Source organism: Carcharhinus amblyrhynchos, unplaced genomic scaffold (genome assembly GCF_965287045.1).
Source record: "Carcharhinus amblyrhynchos unplaced genomic scaffold, sCarAmb.v2.hapA scaffold_58, whole genome shotgun sequence".
Lineage (NCBI taxonomy): Eukaryota > Metazoa > Chordata > Chondrichthyes > Carcharhiniformes > Carcharhinidae > Carcharhinus > Carcharhinus amblyrhynchos.
Window position 1 is genome coordinate 970,344 of NW_027649798.1, and position 21,888 is coordinate 992,231.

General features: G+C 52.2%; 1 protein-coding gene across 4 annotated transcripts in view; it reads right to left on the minus strand.

Annotated features, from left to right (window-relative positions):
• Positions 1-1,864: 1,864 nt before the first annotated feature.
• Positions 1,865-21,888, minus strand: part of LOC145337674 (phosphofurin acidic cluster sorting protein 2-like) — a 489,510-nt gene continuing 469,486 nt past the window's right edge. For 2 of the 4 annotated variants that reach the window (XM_080182493.1, XM_080182494.1), the window contains 2 exons: positions 7,956-8,069; positions 1,866-2,278 (listed from right to left, as the gene is read on the minus strand). In XM_080182493.1, coding sequence (XP_080038619.1) covers positions 2,163-2,278; positions 7,956-8,069 — 230 coding nt within the window. In that variant the 3' untranslated portion in view covers positions 1,866-2,162. Of the gene's footprint in view, positions 2,279-7,955; positions 8,070-21,888 lie in introns of all 4 variants that reach the window. The other 2 variants (XM_080182492.1, XM_080182495.1) reach the window with 2 other exon arrangements.

A 21,888-nucleotide genomic window follows, 5' to 3' on the forward strand; every position in this document is an offset into this window, starting at 1 on the left:
AAGTATTCATTCAGGATCTCCCCAATTCCCTCAGACTCAACGCATAATTCCCCTCCTTTGTCCCTAAGAGGTCCTAATTTCCCTCTAACTACCCTCTTGTTCCTAGTATAAGAGTAAAATGCCTTCGGATTTTCCTTAATCCTATCAGCCAAAGCCATCTCATGCCCCCTTTTTGCCCTTCTAACTCCCCTTTTGAGCTCCCTCCTACTCTCTCTATATTCCTCCAGTGCTCGCTCCGTTCCCAGTTGCTTAGACCTAACATATGCCTCTCTCTTCTTCCTGACCAAGTCCTCAATATCCCCTGTAATCCACGGCTCGCTAATCCTACCTTTCCTATCCTTCCTCTTTACTGGCACGTCTTTCCTGCAACATTTTTAGTTTGCCCTTGAACTTACCCGCTAACAACCTCTCCCAGTCAGTTTCCTTCAGCACCTTCCTAATCCGGCTATAGCTTGCCTTCCCCCAGTTCAGCACCCTCCCCTTCAGACAGCACTCATCCTTTTCCATTTTTATCCTAAAGTAGATGGACTTGTGGTCACTGTTAGCCACATGTTCGCCTACCTCAACCTCAACCACCTGACCCGGCTCATTACCCAAAACTAAATCCAGTATAGCCCCCTCCCTAATCGGGCTAGTTACGTACTGTTCCAGGGACCCTTCCAACACACATTTTACAAATTCTTCCTCATCCGAACCCCCAGCTCTAGGCATCTTCCAATCCACTCCAGGAAGATTAAAGTCACCCACTACAACCACCCTATTCTTTCTGCACCTATCTAAAATGTCTTTACAAATGCCTTCCTCCACTGCCCTTGAGCTGTTGGGTGGCCTATAGTACATCCCTAGCATAGTAATCGCTCCCTTCCTATTCCTCAACTCCACCCACAGCGACTCAATCCCTCTGCACTGCTGTGATGTGCTCCTTAACTATCAACGCCACCCCACCACCTCTCTTCAACCCTTCTCTGTCACACCTAAAACACTTATACCCAGGAATATTCAGCTGCCAGTCCTGCCCTTCCTTTAACCACGTCTCCATCACTGCCACCACATCTAAATTCCTCACGAACATCAAGGCCCTAAGCTCATCCCTTTTACCCGTCGCACTCCTCGCATTGAAACATACGCAATCCAACCCTCCAGGCCCACTCGGATCCTCCTTCCCCCTGACAATTTTCCTTTCAACCAAACCTACCCTATCACCCAACTCGCTCCCAATCCCAGTGCCTAATAAGCTATCAGTCTCGTCCCCACCACCCCCTCCCCCCCATTAGTTTAAACCCTGCCGAAACACTCCAGCTAAGATATTTGTTCCCCCTCCCATTCAAATGTTCCCCATCTCTCCTGCACAGGTTCCCTCCTCTCACAAATACTTCCCAGTGATCGACAAAAGTAAAGCCCTCTACCTTGCACCAATCCCTCAGCCACACATTCAGCTCAATGATCTCATTATTCCTAGCCCTGCTGTTACTAGGCAGCAGCCCAGAGAATGCCATCCTGGAGGTCCTGCTCTTCAGCTTGGCCCCCAACTCCCTGAATTGCCGACGTACATTCCCCCCTGCTTTGCCGTCCTACGTCCTTCTCTCCTATGTGTATAATTACTTCAGCCTGGGTCCCTTCACCCTTCAAAATTCCCTCTATCCTCTCTAATTCTTGGAGGGTATTTCCCAGGACTGGATGATTTCTGGATGAGTACATGGGACTTAATAGGATTGCGGGTTATAGGTAAACCTAGTAGGTAGGGATATGATCAGTGCAACTTGTGGGCCGAAGGGCCTGTTTGTGCTGTAGTTTTTCTATGTTCTATATTATTTTACCTACAACAATGTGTGTGTGTGTGTCGGTGTGTGTGAGAATGTTCAGTCGACTGTTGTTAAGAAACATTTCCAGCAGTTTTTTCCAGGCAGATTGCCGCCTGCTTCTCTTTATTTGGAAGTTATGAATTGAGGTGGGTGACAATGTTCTAAAAAGTGCCTACGTGGGGAGAGCTGTCCGAGGTGCGCTCCCTCTGGAATCCACGCTCAATCATCTGCTACTTAAATTAAAAAAATCTCAACGTTTCTCTCTGGCTTTTAAATAAAAAAACAAGAGATCAGTGCCAGAGTCCGAGTGATTTCACAGGAAAGGGTTAGGCAGCACTGTGCACAGTCCGATTCCAGCTGTCACACTGTCTTGGAGTAACCGAATATTCCCACAGGGAAGTACTTGACGTGAGTTGGCCACTGTGCAGCCAGTTGGAAGAATTTAACATCGTTCCATTCGACACCATCAATCGAAACTGGAACACAACCAAAAATATTCATCAGTCAGAGAGTCAACACAACACACAATTCTCTTATAACCTGTTCACTCGCCCCCTGATGTGGAGATGCTGGTGTCGGACTGGGGTAAACACAGTAAGAAGTCTCACAACACTTAAAGTCCAACAGGTTTATTTGGTAGCGTGGGCTTCATTACCTGATGAAGGAGCAGTGCTCCAAAAGCTTGTGCTACCAAATGTGAATAAAACTCACTTCAATGCAGAGCAAACACTGACTGAGACACAGTGCACACCTCACCACTAATCCGAAAGGAATGGGTGAGAGGCAGTGAGGGATGTCAGAGCTCAGCAGGTGGGCAGGCTGCAGGGATCTGGGGCACTGAGATCTCACACAGTTGCTATTGTTAAACAGTTTAGCTGTAGAGAGGGTGGTGTGTGTGTGGGGGCGGGAGTGTGTGGGGTGATGGGGTGCAGTGAGAGGGGACACGGTGTTCGCTCTGACTGTGATTGGATGCGGTGCTCGCTCTGACTGTGATTGGACGCGGTGCTCGCTCTGACTGTGATTGGACGCGGTGCTCGCTCTGACTGTGATTGGACGCGATGCTCGCTCTGACTGTGATTGGACGCGATGCTCGCTCTGACTGTGATTGGACGCGGTGCTCGCTCTGACTGTGGACACGGTGTTCGCTCTGACTGTGATTGGACACGGTGTTCGCTCTGACTGTGATTGGACGCGGTGCTCGCTCTGACTGTGATTGGACGCGGTGCTCGCTCTGACTGTGATTGGACGTGATGCTCGCTCTGACTGTGATTGGACGCGATGCTCGCTCTGACTGGACGCGATGCTCGCTCTGACTGTGATTGGACGCGATGCTCGCTCTGACTGATTGGACGCGATGCTCGCTCTGACTGTGATTGGACGCGATGCTCGCTCTGACTGATTGGACGCGATGCTCGCTCTGACTGTGATTGGACGCGGTGCTCGCTCTGACTGTGATTGGACGCGGTGCTCGCTCTGACTGTGATTGGACGCGGTGCTCGCTCTGACTGTGATTGGACGCGGTGCTCGCTCTGACTGTGATTGGACGCGGTGCTCGCTCTGACTGTGATTGGACGCGATGCTCGCTCTGACTGATTGGACGCGATGCTCGCTCTGACTGTGATTGGACGCGATGCTCGCTCTGACTGATTGGACGCGATGCTCGCTCTGACTGTGATTGGACGCGGTGCTCGCTCTGACTGTGATTGGACGCGGTGCTCGCTCTGACTGTGATTGGACGCGGTGCTCGCTCTGACTGTGATTGGACGCGGTGCTCGCTCTGACTGTGATTGGACACGGTGCTCGCTCTGACTGTGATTGGACGCGATGCTCGCTCTGACTGTGATTGGACGCGGTGCTCGCTCTGACTGTGATTGGACACGGTGCTCGCTCTGACTGTGATTGGACGCAGTGTTCGCTCTGACTGTGGACACGGTGCTCGCTCTGACTGTGATTGGACACGGTGCTCGCTCTGACTGTGATTGGACACGGTGCTCGCTCTGACTGTGATTGGACACGGTGTTCGCTCTGACTGTGATTGGACACGGTGCTCGCTCTGACTGTGATTGGACACGGTGCTCGCTCTGACTGTGGACACGGTGCTCGCTCTGACTGTGATTGGACACGGTGCTCGCTCTGACTGTGATTGGACACGGTGCTCGCTCTGACTGTGGACACGGTGTTCGCTCTGACTGTGATTGGACACGGTGTTTGCTCTGACTGTGATTGGACACGGTGCTCGCTCTGACTGTGATTGGACGCGGTGCTCGCTCTGACTGTGATTGGACGCGGTGCTCGCTCTGACTGTGATTGGACGCGGTGTTCGCTCTGACTGTGATTGGACGCGGTGCTCGCTCTGACTGTGATTGGACGCGATGCTCGCTCTGACTGTGATTGGACGCGATGCTCGCTCTGACTGATTGGACGCGATGCTCGCTCTGACTGTGATTGGACGCGATGCTCGCTCTGACTGATTGGACGCGATGCTCGCTCTGACTGTGATTGGACGCGGTGTTCGCTCTGACTGTGATTGGACGCGGTGCTCGCTCTGACTGTGATTGGACGCGGTGTTCGCTCTGACTGTGATTGGACGCGATGCTCGCTCTGACTGTGATTGGAGATGGTGCTCGCTCTGACTGTGATTGGACGCGATGCTCGCTCTGACTGATTGGACGCGATGCTCGCTCTGACTGTGATTGGACGCGATGCTCGCTCTGACTGTGATTGGACGCGATGCTCGCTCTGACTGTGATTGGACACGGTGTTCGCTCTGACTGTGATTGGACGCGATGCTCGCTCTGACTGTGATTGGACGCGATGCTCGCTCTGACTGATTGGACGCGATGCTCGCTCTGACTGTGATTGGACGCGGTGCTCGCTCTGACTGTGATTGGACGCGGTGCTCGCTCTGACTGTGATTGGACGCGGTGCTCGCTCTGACTGTGATTGGACGCGGTGCTCACTCTGACTGTGATTGGACGCAGTGTTCGCTCTGACTGTGGACACGGTGCTCGCTCTGACTGTGATTGGACACGGTGCTCGCTCTGACTGTGATTGGACACGGTGCTCGCTCTGACTGTGATTGGACACGGTGCTCGCTCTGACTGTGATTGGACACGGTGCTCGCTCTGACTGTGATTGGACACGGTGCTCGCTCTGACTGTGGACACGGTGCTCGCTCTGACTGTGATTGGACACGGTGTTCGCTCTGACTGTGATTGGACACGGTGTTTGCTCTGACTGTGATTGGACACGGTGCTCGCTCTGACTGTGATTGGACGCGGTGCTCGCTCTGACTGTGATTGGACGCGGTGCTCGCTCTGACTGTGATTGGACACGGTGTTCGCTCTGACTGTGATTGGACGCGGTGCTCGCTCTGACTGTGATTGGACGCGATGCTCGCTCTGACTGTGATTGGACGCGATGCTCGCTCTGACTGTGATTGGACGCGATGCTCGCTCTGACTGATTGGACGCGATGCTCGCTCTGACTGTGATTGGACGCGATGCTCGCTCTGACTGATTGGACGCGATGCTCGCTCTGACTGTGATTGGACGCGATGCTCGCTCTGTGATTGGAGATGGTGCTCGCTCTGACTGTGATTGGACGCGATGCTCGCTCTGACTGATTGGACGCGATGCTCGCTCTGACTGTGATTGGACGCGATGCTCGCTCTGACTGTGATTGGACGCGGTGCTTGCTCTGACTGTGATTGGACGCGGTGTTCGCTCTGACTGTGATTGGACGCGGTGCTCGCTCTGACTGTGATTGGACGCGGTGCTCGCTCTGACTGTGATTGGACGCGGTGCTCGCTCTGACTGTGATTGGACGCGGTGCTCGCTCTGACTGTGATTGGACACGGTGCTCACTCTGACTGTGATTGGACGCAGTGTTCGCTCTGACTGTGGACACGGTGCTCGCTCTGACTGTGATTGGACACGGTGCTCGCTCTGACTGTGATTGGACACGGTGCTCGCTCTGACTGTGATTGGACACGGTGCTCGCTCTGACTGTGGACACGGTGCTCGCTCTGACTGTGATTGGACACGGTGCTCGCTCTGACTGTGATTGGACGCGGTGCTCGCTCTGACTGTGATTGGACGCGGTGCTCGCTCTGACTGTGATTGGACGCGGTGCTCGCTCTGACTGTGATTGGACACGGTGCTTGCTCTGACTGTGGACACGGTGTTCGCTCTGACTGTGGACACGGTGTTCACTCTGACTGTGGACATGGTGTTCGCTCTGACTGTGGACACGGTGTTCGCTCTGACTGTGATTGGAGATGGTGCTCGCTCTGACTGTGATTGGACGCGGTGTTCGCTCTGACTGTGATTGGAGATGGTGCTCGCTCTGACTGTGATTGGACGCGGTGTTCGCTCTGACTGTGATTGGAGATGGTGCTCGCTCTGACTGTGATTGGACGCGGTGTTCGCTCTGACTGTGATTGGAGATGGTGCTCGCTCTGACTGTGATTGGAGATGGTGCTCGCTCTGACTGTGATTGGACACGGTGTTCGCTCTGACTGTGATTGGAGATGGTGCTCGCTCTGACTGTGATTGGACGCAGTGTTCGCTCTGACTGTGATTGGAGATGGTGCTCGCTCTGACTGTGATTGGACGCGGTGCTCGCTCTGACTGTGATTGGACGCGGTGCTCGCTCTGACTGTGATTGGACGCGGTGTTTGCTCTGACTGTGATTGGACGCGGTGTTCGCTCTGACTGTGATTGGAGATGGTGCTCGCTCTGACTGTGATTGGACGCGGTGCTCGCTCTGACTGTGATTGGACGCGGTGTTCGCTCTGACTGTGATTGGACGCGGTGCTCGCTCTGACTGTGATTGGACGCGGTGCTCGCTCTGACTGTGATTGGACGCGGTGTTCGCTCTGACTGTGATTGGACGCGGTGTTCGCTCTGACTGTGATTGGACGCGGTGTTTGCTCTGACTGTGATTGGACGCGGTGTTCGCTCTGACTGTGATTGGACACGGTGTTCGCTCTGACTGTGATTGGACACGGTGTTCGCTCTGACTGTGATTGGAGATGGTGCTCGCTCTGACTGTGATTGGACGCGGTGTTCGCTCTGACTGTGATTGGAGATGGTGCTCGCTCTGACTGTGATTGGACGCGGTGTTCGCTCTGACTGTGATTGGAGATGGTGCTCGCTCTGACTGTGATTGGACGCGGTGTTCGCTCTGACTGTGATTGGAGATGGTGCTCGCTCTGACTGTGATTGGACGCGGTGTTTGCTCTGACTGTGATTGGACGCGGTGTTTGCTCTGACTGTGATTGGACGCGGTGCTTGCTCTGACTGTGATTGGACGCGGTGCTTGCTCTGACTGTGATTGGACGCGGTGTTCGCTCTGACTGTGATTGGACGCGGTGTTTGCTCTGACTGTGATTGGACGCGATGCTTGCTCTGACTGTGATTGGACGCGGTGCTTGCTCTGACTGTGATTGGACGCGGTGTTCGCTCTGACTGTGATTGGACGCGATGCTTGCTCTGACTGTGATTGGACGCGGTGCTTGCTCTGACTGTGATTGGACGCGGTGTTCGCTCTGACTGTGATTGGACACGGTGCTCGCTCTGACTGTGATTGGACGCGGTGTTCGCTCTGACTGTGATTGGACACGGTGCTCGCTCTGACTGTGATTGGACACGGTGTTCGCTCTGACTGTGATTGGACACGGTGTTCGCTCTGACTGTGATTGGAGACGGTGCTCGCTCTGACTGTGATTGGACGCGGTGTTCGCTCTGACTGTGATTGGAGATGGTGCTCGCTCTGACTGTGATTGGACGCGGTGTTCGCTCTGACTGTGATTGGAGATGGTGCTCGCTCTGACTGTGATTGGACACGGTGTTCGCTCTGACTGTGATTGGAGATGGTGCTCGCTCTGACTGTGATTGGACACGGTGTTCGCTCTGACTGTGATTGGACACGGTGTTCGCTCTGACTGTGATTGGACACGGTGTTCGCTCTGACTGTGATTGGACACGGTGTTCGCTCTGACTGTGATTGGACACGGTGTTCGCTCTGACTGTGATTGGACACGGTGTTCGCTCTGACTGTGATTGGAGATGGTGTTGATGGGTTTATACTTCGGTTCCGCTCTGTGAAGCTGGTACTGGGCTGTGGTTTTCTGGTTGGATCGTTCCTTACCTTTGAGCATGGTTTGCTGGTGTTTGGCAGTACAGATAAGCCTGCTGATTCCCTCGATCACCTGGCTTTTAGAGTCCAGCTCTTTCTCCTTGGGTTTCTTACTCAGAAACATCACTGGAAACAGACAGGGAATATTCAGCCTTAGTTATCATTCCAGGATAACTCACTCTCCCCCATGCTGTGCTCCTAGTGCCCGCGCCCCCCCCACACCGCCCCATGCTGTGCTCCTACTCCCCCCCCATGCTGTGCTCCTACTCCCCCCCCCCCCCAATGCTGTGCTCCTACTCCCCCCCAATGCTGTGCTCCTACTCCCCCCCCATGCTGTGCTCCTACTCCCCCCCCCCAATGCTGTGCTCCTACTCCCCCCCCCGCCCCATGCTGTGCTCCTACTCCCCCCCCATGCTGTGCTCCTACTCCCCCACCCCCCCATGCTGTGCTCCTACTTACCCCCCCCATGCTGTGCTCCTACTCCCCCCCCATGCTGTGCTCCTACTCCCCCCCCCCAATGCTGTGCTCCTACTCCCCCCCCCCCATGCTGTGCTCCTACTTCCCCCCCCAGGCTGTGCTCCTACTCCCCCCCCCCCCCCAGGCTGTGCTCCTACTCCCCCCCCCCCATGCTGTGCTCCTACTCCCCCACCCCCATGCTGTGCTCCTACTCCCCCACCCCAATGCTGTGCTCCTACTCCCCCCCCCGCCCCATGCTGTGCTCCTACTCCCCCCCCATGCTGTGCTCCTACTCCCCCACCCCCCCATGCTGTGCTCCTACTTACCCCCCCCCATGCTGTGCTCCTACTCCCCCCCCCAATGCTGTGCTCCTACTCCCCCCCCCATGCTGTGCTCCTACTTACCCCCTCCATGCTGTGCTCCTACTTACCCCCCCCATGCTGTGCTCCTACTTACCCCCCCCATGCTGTGCTCCTACTCCCCCCCCCCCCATGCTGTGCTCCTACTCCCCCCCCCCATGCTGTGCTCCTACTTCCCCCCCCCCCCCCAGGCTGTGCTCCTACTCCCCCCCCCCCCCCAGGCTGTGCTCCTACTCCCCCCCCCCCATGCTGTGCTCCTACTCCCCCCCCCCCATGCTGTGCTCCTACTCCCCCCCCTCAATGCTGTGCTCCTACTCCCCCCCCCCCCATGCTGTGCTCCTACTCCCCCCCCCCCCATGCTGTGCTCCTACTCCCCCACCCCCATGCTGTGCTCCTACTCCCCCACCCCAATGCTGTGCTCCTACTCCCCCACCCCCCCATGCTGTGCTCCTACTTACCCCCCCCATGCTGTGCTCCTACTCCCCCCCCCCATGCTGTGCTCCTACTTACCCCCCCCATGCTGTGCTCCTACTTACCCCCCCCATGCTGTGCTCCTACTTACCCCCCCCATGCTGTGCTCCTACTCCCCCCCCCCCCCATGCTGTGCTCCTACTCCCCCCCCCCATGCTGTGCTCCTACTCCCCCCCCCCATGCTGTGCTCCTACTCCCCCCCCCCCATGCTGTGCTCCTACTCCCCCCCCCCATGCTGTGCTCCTACTTCCCCCCCCCCTCCAGGCTGTGCTCCTACTCCCCCCCCCCCCCCATGCTGTGCTCCTACTCCCCCCGCCCCATGCTGTGCTCCTACTCCCCCCCCCCCCCCATGCTGTGCTCCTACTCCCCCCGCCCCATGCTGTGCTCCTACTCCCCCACCCCCCCATGCTGTGCTCCTACTTACCCCCCCCCCAATGCTGTGCTCCTACTCCCCCCCCCATGCTGTGCTCCGACTTACCCCCCCCCCCAATGCTGTGCTCCTACTTACCACCCCCCCAATGCTGTGCTCCTACTTATCCCCCCCCCCAATGCTGTGCTCCTACTTACCCCCCCCCCAATGCTGTGCTCCTACTCCCCCCCCCCAATGCTGTGCTCCTACTCCCCCCCCCCAATGCTGTGCTCCTACTTACCCCCCCCCCAATGCTGTGCTCCTACTTACCCCCCCCCCAATGCTGTGCTCCTACTCCCCCCCCTATGCTGTGCTCCTACTTACCCCCCCCCCAATGCTGTGCTCCTACTTACCCCCCCCCAATGCTGTGCTCCTACTCCCCCCCCCCAATGCTGTGCTCCTACTCCCCCCCCCAATGCTGTGCTCCTACTTACCCCCCCCCCAATGCTGTGCTCCTACTTACCCCCCCCCCAATGCTGTGCTCCTACTCCCCCCCCCAATGCTGTGCTCCTACTTACCCCCCCCCAATGCTGTGCTCCTACTTACCCCCCCCCAATGCTGTGCTCCTACTCCCCCCCCTATGCTGTGCTCCTACTTACCCCCCTATGCTGTGCTCCTACTTACCCCCCCCCCAATGCTGTGCTCCTACTCCCCCCCACAATGCTGTGCTCCTACTCCCCCCCCCATGCTGTGCTCCTACTTACCCCCCCCATGCTGTGCTCCTACTCCCCCCCCATGCTGTGCTCCTACTTACCCCCCCCCCAATGCTGTGCTCCTACTTCCCCCCCCGCCCCATGCTGTGCTCCTACTTACCCCCCCCCCCAATGCTGTGCTCCTACTCCCCCCCCTATGCTGTGCTCCTACTCCCCCCCCTATGCTGTGCTCCTACTTACCCCCCCCCATGCTGTGCTCCTACTCCCCCCCCATGCTGTGCTCCTACTTACCCCCCCCATGCTGTGCTCCTACTCCCCCCCCATGCTGTGCTCCTACTTACCCCCCCCCCAATGCTGTGCTCCTACTTCCCCCCCCGCCCCATGCTGTGCTCCTACTTACCCCCCCCCCCAATGCTGTGCTCCTACTTCCCCCCCCCCCCAGGCTGTGCTCCTACTTCCCCCCCCCCAATGCTGTGCTCCTACTTCCCCCCCCCCCCCCCCCCAGGCTGTGCTCCTACTTCCCCCCCCCAATGCTGTGCTCCTACTCCCCCCCCCCCCCCCCCCCCCCAGGCTGTGCTCCTACTCCCCCCCCCATGCTGTGCTCCTACTTCCCCCCCCCCCCCCCCCAGGCTGTGCTCCTACTTCCCCCCCCCAATGCTGTGCTCCTACTTCCCCCCCCCCCCCCCCCCCAGGCTGTGCTCCTACTTCCCCCCCCCCCCAATGCTGTGCTCCTACTTCCCCCCCGCCCCATGCTGTGCTCCTACTTACCCCCCCTCCAAATGCTGTGCTCCTACTCTTCCCAGAGTATTCCTGAGACTCCAGTCTCTTAGCAAGATAGATTGATTCTTACCTACCGTGTGATGTGGTCCAGTAAGCCCCTCACATCCCTGTTTGTTCCAGAGCATCCAGACTGCAGAATCTAAAACTCTGCTGTCCTGAAGGCTGTGTGTCAATGGCTGTGGTTTTTACTAACATTCTCACAGCATCTGAGCCACTTTTGCTTAGGCAGCTTTTTGAAATAGATGTTTAAAATTTGTATTTAAATTCACAAACTGTGGCCTGAGATTTGACTTTTCAATCTCTGGATTCTTGCTGTTCCTCTGGCTCTCATTATCAGCACTGGCATGGTGAAAGGAGTGAGGGCTGGAGAGAGAATTGCAGAGGTTAGGGCAGTATTGTGTGTCTTGGACACAGCCTCAGCTTGGGGATTCAGGGTCAGAGCTGTGCATCTGGCTGTTTGTCAGTTGAAAGGGTGCAGAATGAAAACTGCAGACACTCATTCTGCAATCCTGGCCTGTGTCAGTCTGAAGATGAACCTGTCCATGGCTGTAATACAACACTGTCAAATGAATGTACCGCCTGTGATGATGGGGGAAGTCTCACAACACCAGGTTAAAGTCCAACAGGTTTATTTGGTAGCAAAAACCACTAGTTCTTACAGCACTGCTCCTTCATCAGGTGAGTGGGAGTTCTATTCACAAACAGGGTATATAAAGACACAAACTCAATTTACAAAATAATGGTTGGAATGCGAGTCTTTACAGGTAACAAGTCTCAAGGGTACAGACAATGTGAGTGGAGAGAGTGATAAGCACAGGTTAAAGAGATGTGTGTTGTCTCCAGACAGGACAGTAAGTGAGAAGTTTCAAGCCCAGGCAAGTCATGGGGGTTACAGATAGTGCGCCATGAACAAAGAACAACACAGCACAGGAAACAGGCCCTTGGGCCCTACAAGCCCACGCCGCCCATTTTAACACTCAGTGAGTGCCTCATTCCAATCCTCCTCCTACCTACCACTTTTGTCTGCGCCTCTTGGACTCCGCAATAAAGGGATGCAAATTTAGGGAATTATATGTGCGCCAGATTAAGGGAGATCCAATTTAGGGACAATTCATTAACACCAATCAGCCTATGAGCACGTTTTTGGGGTGCGGGAGGAAACTGGAGCACCCGGAGAAAACCCACGCAAACACGGGGAGAATGTGCAAACTCCCACAGACACCGACCCAAGTCGGAGATCCGACCCGGGTCCCTGTAACTGCACAGCAAACAGTGATAGTCACTGAGCTGTCGTGTTGCCCGTCAGTTGGTCCAGTTTAAGCGTACACTAACGACGTGAAGCACTAGGCAACTCTCGAAGCAACATCCAAGAGCAGCCCTCGCACGACCCACCGTGTGTATGCCCCTTGTTGGACAACAAGGCGGACCGAATCACCTGTGGGTGTAAAAAAAGAGACACCAATAAACATACACGGCTGAAACAGACATTAACGGAAGATCCCCAGTAGATCCAACGTAAGAGACAGGTGAGCCACAAAATATGTTGGACGTCCATAGGAATCTATTAGAACATAGAACATCACAGCGCAGAACAGGCCCTTCAGCCCACAATGTTGCGCCGACCAATTAAAAAAGCAATGACCCTCTAACCTAAACCAATCCTTTTCCATCCATACACCTGTCCACAGATCTCTTAAACGCCCCCAAACTAGGCGCATTTACAACTGCAGCAGGCAGGGCATTCCATTCCCCCACCACCGTCTGGGTAAAGAACCTACCTCTGACATCCGTCCTATAATTACCACCCCTTAATTTAAAGCTATGCCCCCTCGTGCTAGCTTTCTCCATCCGAGGAAAAAGGCTATCACTGTCCACCCTATCTAAACCTCTAATCATCTTATATGTTTCAATAAGGTCCCCTCTTAGCTGCCTTCTTTCTAACGAAAACAACCTCAAATCCCTCAGTCTCTCCTCATAGGACCTCCCCTCCATACCAGGCAACATCCTGGTAAACCTCCTCTGCACCCTCTCCAATGCCTCCACATCCTTCCTATAATGTGGGGACCAGAACTGCACACAATACTTCAAATGCGGACGCACCAGAGTTTTGTACAGTTGCAACATGACGTTGCGGCTCCTAAATTCAATCCCCCTACCAATAAACGCCAAGACACCGTATGCCTTCCTAACAACCTTATCTACTTGATTCCCAACTTTCAGGGATCTATGTACACATACACCTAGATCCCTCGGTTCATCAACACTATTCAGAGTCCTACCGTTAGCCCTATACTCTACACATCTGTTATTCCTGCCAAAGTGAATTACCTCACACTTCTCCGCATTAAACTCCATCTGCCACCTCTCGGCCCAGCTCTGCAACTTGTCCAAGTCTCTCTGTAAACTATGACACCCCTCATGACGAATATTTACCATCAACCACCACCCTCTGTCTCCTATCTGCTAGCCAGTTCCTGATCCAATTTCCTAGACTACCCTCAATCCCATACATCTGCATTTTCTGCAGAAGCCTTCCATGGTGAACCTTATCAAACGCCTTACTAAAGTCCATATATACCACGTCAACTGCCTTACCCCCATCCACCTCTTTGGTCACTTTCTCAAAAAACTCAATAAGGTTAGTAAGGCACGACCTACCCTTCACAAAACCATGCTGACTATCTCCAATCAATTCATTACTCTCTAAATAACTATAAATCCTATCCCTAATAATTTTTTCAAAAACTTTGCCCACAACAGAAGTAAGACTCACTGGTCTATAATTCCCGGGGAAGTCTCTGTTCCCCTTCTTAAACAATGGGACAACATTCGCTATCCTCCAGTCCTGTGGCACTATACCTGTGACCAACGACGACCTGAAGATCAGAGCCAGAGGCTCTGCAATCGCCTCTCTTGCCTCCCAGAGAATCCTAGGGTAAATCCCGTCCGGCCCAGGGGACTTATCTATTTTCAAACCCTCAAGAATATCTAGCACATCCTCCTTATCAATTGCAATACTGTCCAGTTTACAACCCTGTACCCAGTGTTCTCCACAGCTACATTTATGTCTCCCTGCGTGAATACCGAAGAGAAATATTGGTTCAATGCCTCTCCAATCTCTTCCGGTTCCACACATAACTTCCCACTGCTGTCTCTAACCGGCCCTAATCTTGCCCTAACCAATCTTCTGTTCTTAACATATCTATAGAACGCCTTAGGATTCTCCTTAATCCTATCAGCCAAAGTCTTCTCATGTCCTCTTTTAGCCCTTCTTAACTCACTCTTTAACTCCCTCCTAGCCAATCTAAAGCTTTCCAGTGCACTACCTGAACCCTCAAGTCTCATCCTGACATAAGCCTCCTTTTTCCTTTTAACCAGCGAATCAACTTTTTTAGTGCACCACGGTTCCCTTGCTCGACCATTTCCTCCTTGCCTGACAGGGACATACATATCAAGGACTCGCAGTAGCTGCTCCTTGAAAAAACTCCACATTTCGGACGTTCCCAGACCCTGTAGTCTCCTAGTCCAACCTAAGCTTCCTAATTCTTTCCTAATAGCCTCATAATTACCCTTCCCCCAACTATAACTACTGACCCGAGGTTCATGCCTATCCCTTTCCATCACTAAGGTGAACGTAACCGAATTGTGGTCACTATCACCAAAATGCACACCAACTTCCAAGTCTAACGCCTGGTCTGGCTCATTTCCCAGCACCAAATCCAATATAGCCTCACCTCTAGTTGGTCTATCTACATACTGAGTCAAAAAAACCTTCCTGCACGCTTTGTACAAAAACTGATCCCTCTAATGAGCTGGAGCTATAGCTATTCCAATCAATATTAGTAAAGTTATTGATTCCCAGGAAAGTCCTGAGGCTCTTGATCCTTAACTAGAACATTCTTTTGTATCCCTCCATCTGTAGTCCGCTCATGTGCCTATCTAGGTAAGCCTTAAACAACTCTAGCGTGCCTGCCTCCACCACCTTACATGGCAGTGCATTCCAGGCCCCCACAACCCTCTGTGTGAAAAACCTCCCTCTAACATCTGAATTATACCTCACCTGTCTAACCCTAAGCCCGTGGCCCCTCGTGATTTTCGTATCCAACCTAGGAAAAAGCTTCCCACTGTTCACTCTATCTATACCCTTCATAATCTTATGTACCTCTATTAGATCTCCCCTCATTCTCTGTCTTTCCAGGGAGAACAGCTCCAATTTGCTCAATCTCTCCTCATAGCTAAGACCCTCCATACCAGGCAGCATCCTGGTGAAACTCCTCTGCACTCTCTCCAAGGTCTCCATGTGCTTCTGGTAGTATGGCAATTAGAAGTGGACACAGTACTCCAAATGTGGTCTAACCAACATTCTATACAACTGCAACATTCGATGCCAGCTTTTGTACAGCTTTAGTAGATGCCTTAGTGATTATGTACCAAACTTTGCTGGATTCCGGGGAAGTGCTGGAAGATTGGAAAACAGCTAATGTTACGCCGCTGTTTAAAAAAGGTAGCAGACAAAAGGCAGGGAATTATAGGCCGGTTAGTTTAACGTCTGTTGTTGGAAAAATGCTTGAATCCGTCATCAAAGAAGAAATAGCGAGGCACCTGGAAAGGAATGGTTTGATAGAGCAGACGCAGCACGGATTCGTTAAGGGGAAGTCGTGTTTGACGAATTTATTGGAATTCTATGAGGATGTGACTAGTATGGTAGACAGAGGGGAACCGGTGGATGTGATGTTTCTCGATTTTCAAAAGGCATTTGGTAAGGTGCCGCACAAGAGGTTGCTTCAGAAGGTTAGGGGGCATGGAGTTGGGGGTAAGGTGTTAGCGTGGATAGAGGATTGGCTGTCTAATAGGAGGCAGAGAGTTAAACTAGGCTTGTACTCGTTAGAGTTTAGAAGAATGAGGGGAGATCTCATTGAGACGTATAAGATGATGAATGGGATGGATAGGATAGAGGTGGAGAGACTCTTCCCGCTCAAAAAAGACAGTAGGACTGGGGGGCACAGCCTCAAGATAAAGGGGAGGCGGTTTAGAACGGAGTTGAGGAGGAACTTCTTCACTCAAAGGGTGGTGAATCTCTGGAATTCTCTGCCCGTTGAAGTGGTGGAGGCTGCCTCGCTAAATATTTTTAAGAAGCGGGTTGATGGGTTCTTGATAAGAGAGGGGAATAAGGGTTATGGGGAGAGGGCGGGAATGTGGAACTGAGCCACGACAGATCAGCCATGATCTTGTTGAATGGCGGGGCAGGCTCGAGGGGCTAGATGGCCTACTCCTGCTCCTATTTCTTATGTTCTTATATCAATGGGTGCTATTCTGACTGGCGGTTGGTGACTAGTGGAGTGCTGCAGGGATGGGTGCTGGGGCCTCAGCTATTTACCATTTATATAGATGATCTGCAGGAGGGGGCTGAGTGTAGGGTGTCGAAATTTGCTGATGACACAAAGATAAGTGGAAAAGCAAATTGTGTGGAGGGTGTGGCAAGTCTGCAGAGGGATCTGGATAGGCTGAGCGAGTGGGCGAGGACTTGGCAAATGGAGTACAATGTTAGCAAGTGTGAGGTCCTTTGGCAGGAATAATAGTAGGAGGGATTACTATTTAAAGGGCAAAAAGCTGCAGCATGCTACAGTGCAGAGGGACCTGGGGGGGTCCTTGTGCATGAGTCGCAAAAACCCAGTCTGCAGGTGCAGCAGGTGATCAAGAAGGCGAATGGGATGCTGGCCTTTATAGTGAGGGGGATAGAATATAAAAGCAGGGAGGTCTTGCTGCAACTGTACAGGGCATTGGTGAGCCCACAGCTGGAGTACTGTGTGCAGTTTTGGTCGCTGCACTTGCGCAAGGATATTTTGGCCTTGGAGGGAGTGCAGAGGAGGTTCACTAGGCTGATACCGGAAATGAGGGGGATGGACTATGAAGAGAGACTAAATAGATTGGGTCTGTACTCGTTGGAGTTTAGAAGGCTGAGGGGGGATCTTATAGAGACGTGTAAGATAATGATAGGGTGGAGGTAGAGAGATTCTTCCCGCTCAGAAAGGACAGCAGGACTAGAGGGCACAGCCTCAAGATAAGTGGGGGCAGTTTAGAATGGAGTTGAGGAGGAACTTCTTCACTCAAAGAGTGGTGAATCTCTGGAATTCTCTGCCCGTTGAAGTGGTGGAGGCTACCTTGCTAAATATATTTAAGACACGGGTTGATAGGTTTTTGGTAGGCAAGGGAATTAAGGGTTATGGAGAGAAAGCGGGAAAGTGGAACTGAGTCACTTCAGATCAGCCATGATCTTATTGAATGGCAGGGTAGGCTCAAAGGGCTAGATGGCCTACTCCTGCTCCTACTTTTTAATGTTCTTATGTACTCTATACCCGTTCCTATAAAGGCAAGCATACCACGTGCCTTCTTCACCACCTTCTCCACCTGTGCTGCCACCTTCACAGACTTGTGAACTTGCTCACCTAGGTCCCCCTGTGTTTCTATATTCTTACCAGTCCTACCATTTATTGTACAACTCCCCCCTACATTATTTCTTCCAAAATGCATCACCTCGCATTTATCTGGATGAACCCAAGATCCTAGTTGAGGCCGTTCTCATGTGTGCAGAACTTAGCTATCAGTCCCTGTTCAGCGACTCTGCGTTGTGTGTTGTGAAGGCCGCCTTGGAGAATGCTTATCCGAAGATCAGAGGCTGAATGCCCGTGACTGCTGAAGCGTTCCCCAACAGGAAGAGAATACTCTTGCCTGATGATTGTTGAGCGATGTTCATTCATCCGTTGTCATAGCGTCTTCATGGTCTCCCCAATGTACCATGCTGTTTGTAATTTTTATAAATGATCTGGATGAGGGTATAGTTGGGTGGATTAGTAAATTTGCTGATGACACCAAAGTCGGAGGTGTGGTAGATAGTGAGGAAGGGTGTCTTAGTTTACAGGGAGACTTGGACAAGTTACAGAGCTGGGCCGAGAGGTGGAGGATGGAGTTTAATGCGGAAAAGTGTGAGGTAATTCACTTTGGCAGGAATAACGGATGTGTAGAGTATAGGGCTAACGGTAGGACTCTGAATAGTGTGGATGAACAGAGGGATCTAGGTGTATGTGTACATAGATCCCTGAAAGTTGGGAATCAAGTAGATAGGGTTGTTAGGAAGGCATACGGTGTCTTGGCGTTTATTGGTAGGGGGATTGAATTTAGGAGCAGCAGCGTCATGTTGCAGCTGTACAAAACTCTGGTGCGGCCGCACTTGGAGTATTGTGTGCAGTTCTGGTCCCCACATTATAGGAAGGATGTGGAGGCTTTGGAGAGGGTGCAGAGGAGGTTTACCAGGATGTTGCCTGGTATGGAGGGGAGGTCCTATGAGGAGAGACTGAGGGATTTGAGGTTGTTTTCGTTAGAAAGAAGGCGGCTAAGAGGGGACCTTATTGAAACATATAAGATGATTAGAGGTTTAGATAGGGTGGACAGTGATAGCCTTTTTCCTTGGATGGAGAAAGCTAGCACGAGGGGGCATAGCTTTAAATTAAGGGGTGGTAGTTATAGGACGGATGTCAGGGGTAAGTTCTTTACCCAGAGGGTGGTGAGGGATTGGAATGCCCTGCCTGCTGCAGTTGTAAATGCGCCTAGTTTGGGGGCGTTTAAGAGATCCGTGGATAGGTTTATGGATGGTAAGGGTTTGGTTTAGGTTAGAGGGTCATTGTTTTTTAACTGGTCGGCGCAACATCGTGGGCCGAAGGGCCTGTTCTGCGCTGTAATGTTCTATGTTCCATGCCTCAGAACATCCTTTCCTGCAGCATATCAAGTAGCCAACGTTGGCCGAGTTGTAAGACTATGTACTGTGTATCTGGTGGATGGTGTTCTCATGTGGGATGATGGCATCCGTGTCAATGATCCAGCATGTCTTGCAGAGGTTGCTGTGGCAGGGTTGTGTGGTGTTGTGGTCACTGTTGTCCTGAAGGCTGGGTAGTTTGCTGCGGATAATGGTCTGTTAGAGGTTGTGCGGTTGTTTGAAGGCAAGAAGTGGGTGTGTGGGGATGGCCTTGGCGAGGTGTTCGTCTTCATCAATGACACGTTGAAGACTCCGGGGAAGATGTCATAGCTTCTCCGCTCTGGGGAAGTACTGGACGACGAAGGGTGCTCTGTCCATCGAGTCCCGTGTTTGTCTTCTGAGGAGGTTGGTGTGGTTCTTCGCTGTGGCGCATTGGAACTATTGATCAATGAGTTGAGTGCCATATCCTGTTTTTATGAAGGCATCTTTCAGCATCTGGAGGTGTCTGTTGCGATCTTCCTCACCTGATAAATCCTGTGTATACGGAGGGCTTGTCTGTAGGGGATGGCTTCTTTAACGTGTTTAGGGTGGAAGCTGGAGAAATGGAGCATCGTGAGGTTATCCATGGGCTTGCGGTACAGTGAGGTGACCATCCTTAATGGAGATGTGTGTGTCCAAGAATGCCACTGATTCTGGAGAATAGTCTATGGTGAGTCTGATGGGATGGAACTTGCTGATATCATCATATAGTTGTTTCAGTGATTCTTCACCATGAGGCCAAAGGAAGAAAATGTCCCCCAGTACCACAGTAGAAAACAGCACCACTACAGGGAAGTCCATTGTTAACTTGTCAGCCTACACACTTCAACCAGACGAAGTCAAAGTTCTCAGCCGAGGGCTCAGTTTCTGCCCCACCACCAAAATAGACCCCATCAGTCTTGCAGCGGACACAGAGGAATTCATCAGGTGAATGAGGCTGTGGGAGTTCTTCCACAAACTCCAAGAGGCCAACAGTGATCAAAATGAGATAGCAATGAACCAGAACAGCCAACAGAGAGATCCGCAGTGCAGCAACCAAAGAGGAATGAGTCGAATTGGACTCCTTCAGAAGGCTGCTGCCCTCGGCTGGACATGTAAGCCCAAGCCTTCAGGAGGTGCGTCAACACCAGATTCATCAACCGTACTCACATGACAGCCCCGAATATCACCCAAGCACAACACAACGCCATCTGCACTCTCAAGACCAACCACAACATTGTCAGAGCCCCGCAGCTTTTGTTGCGACACTATGGACTTCCTACAGAAACTCAGCACACAAGGAGTAGTTGAACCAGGAGTACTCCTTGTCACAATGGATGTCTCGGCACTCTACACCAGCATCCCCCACGACGATGGCATTGCTGCAACTGCCTCAGTACTCAACACCGACAACTGCCAGTTTCCAGATGCAATTTTATAACTCATCCGCTTCATCCTGGACCACAATGTCTTCACCTTCAACAACCAGTTCTTCATCCAGACACACGGAACAACTACGGGGACCAAATTTGCACCTCAATATGCCAACATCTTCATGCACAGGTTCGAACAAGACCTCTTCACCGCACAGGGCCTTCAACTGATGCTATACACTAGATACATCGATGACATTTTCTTCCTTTGGATTCATGGGGAACAATCACTGAAACAACTATATGATGGTATCAACAAGTTCCATCCCACCATCAGACTCACCATGGACTATTCTCCGGAATCAGTGGCATTCTTGGACACATGCATCTCCATCAAGGACGGTCACCTCAGCACCTCACTGTACCGCAAGCTCACAATGCTCCACTTCTCCAGCTTCCACCCTAAACACGTTAAAGAAGCCATCCCCTACGGACAAGCCCTCCGTATACACAGGATCTGCTCAGATGAGGAGGATCACAACCAGATTCTGAAAGATGCCCTCATAAGAACAGGATATGGCACTTGACTCATTGATCAACAGTTCCGATGCACCACAGTGAAAAACCGCACCAACCTCCTCAGAAGACAAACATGGGATCACGATGGACAGAATACCCTTTATTGTCCAGTACTTCCCCAGAGTGGAGAAGCTATGACATCTTCTCCAGAGCCTTCAACATGTCATTGATGAAGATGAACATCTTGCCAAGGCCATCCCTGCTTCTTGCCTTCAAACAACCGCACAACCTCAAATAGACCATTGTCTGCAGCAAACTACCCAGCCTTCAGGAGAACAGTGACCACACCACCACACAACCCTGTCACAGCAACTTCTGCAAGACGTGCCAGATCATTGACATGGATGCCATCATCTCACGTGAGAACACCATCCGCCAGGTACACTGTACATATTCTTGCAACTCAGCCAACGTTGTCTACCTGATATGTTGCAGGAAAGGATGTCCCAAGGCATGGTACAATGATGAGACTATGACGACGCTATGACAACAGATGAATCAACACTCTCGACAATCACCAGGCAAGACTGTTCTCTTCCTGTTGGGGAACATTTCAGCGGTCACGGGCATTCAGCCTCTGAACTTTGGGTAAGCGTTCTCCGAGGCGGCCTTCACGACACACGACAGCGCAGAGTCGCTGAGAGACTGATAGCCAAGTTCTGCACACATTAGGGCGGTCTCAACTGGGATCCTGGATCGTGTCACACTATCTGTAACCCCCATGACTTGCCTGGGCTTGCAAAATCTCACTAACTGTCCTGTCTGGAGACATTACACATCTCTTTAACCTCTGTTTAACTCTCTCTCCATTCACATTGTCTGCCTTTTTAAGATTTGATTACCTGTGAAGATTCATATCTCAACCATTATTTTGTAAATTGAGTTTGTGTCTTTATATGCCCTATTTGTGATAAGAACTCCGAAAGCTTGTGAATTTTGCTACCAAGTGAACTTGTTGGACTTTAACCTGGTGTTGTGAGACTTCTTACTGTGTTTACCCCAGTCCACCACCAACATCTCCACAAAATGACAGGGGAGGCAGCACTGTAACATGTTGATACACTGCCCCAGAGGGTGGGAACATCATAGCACCCACT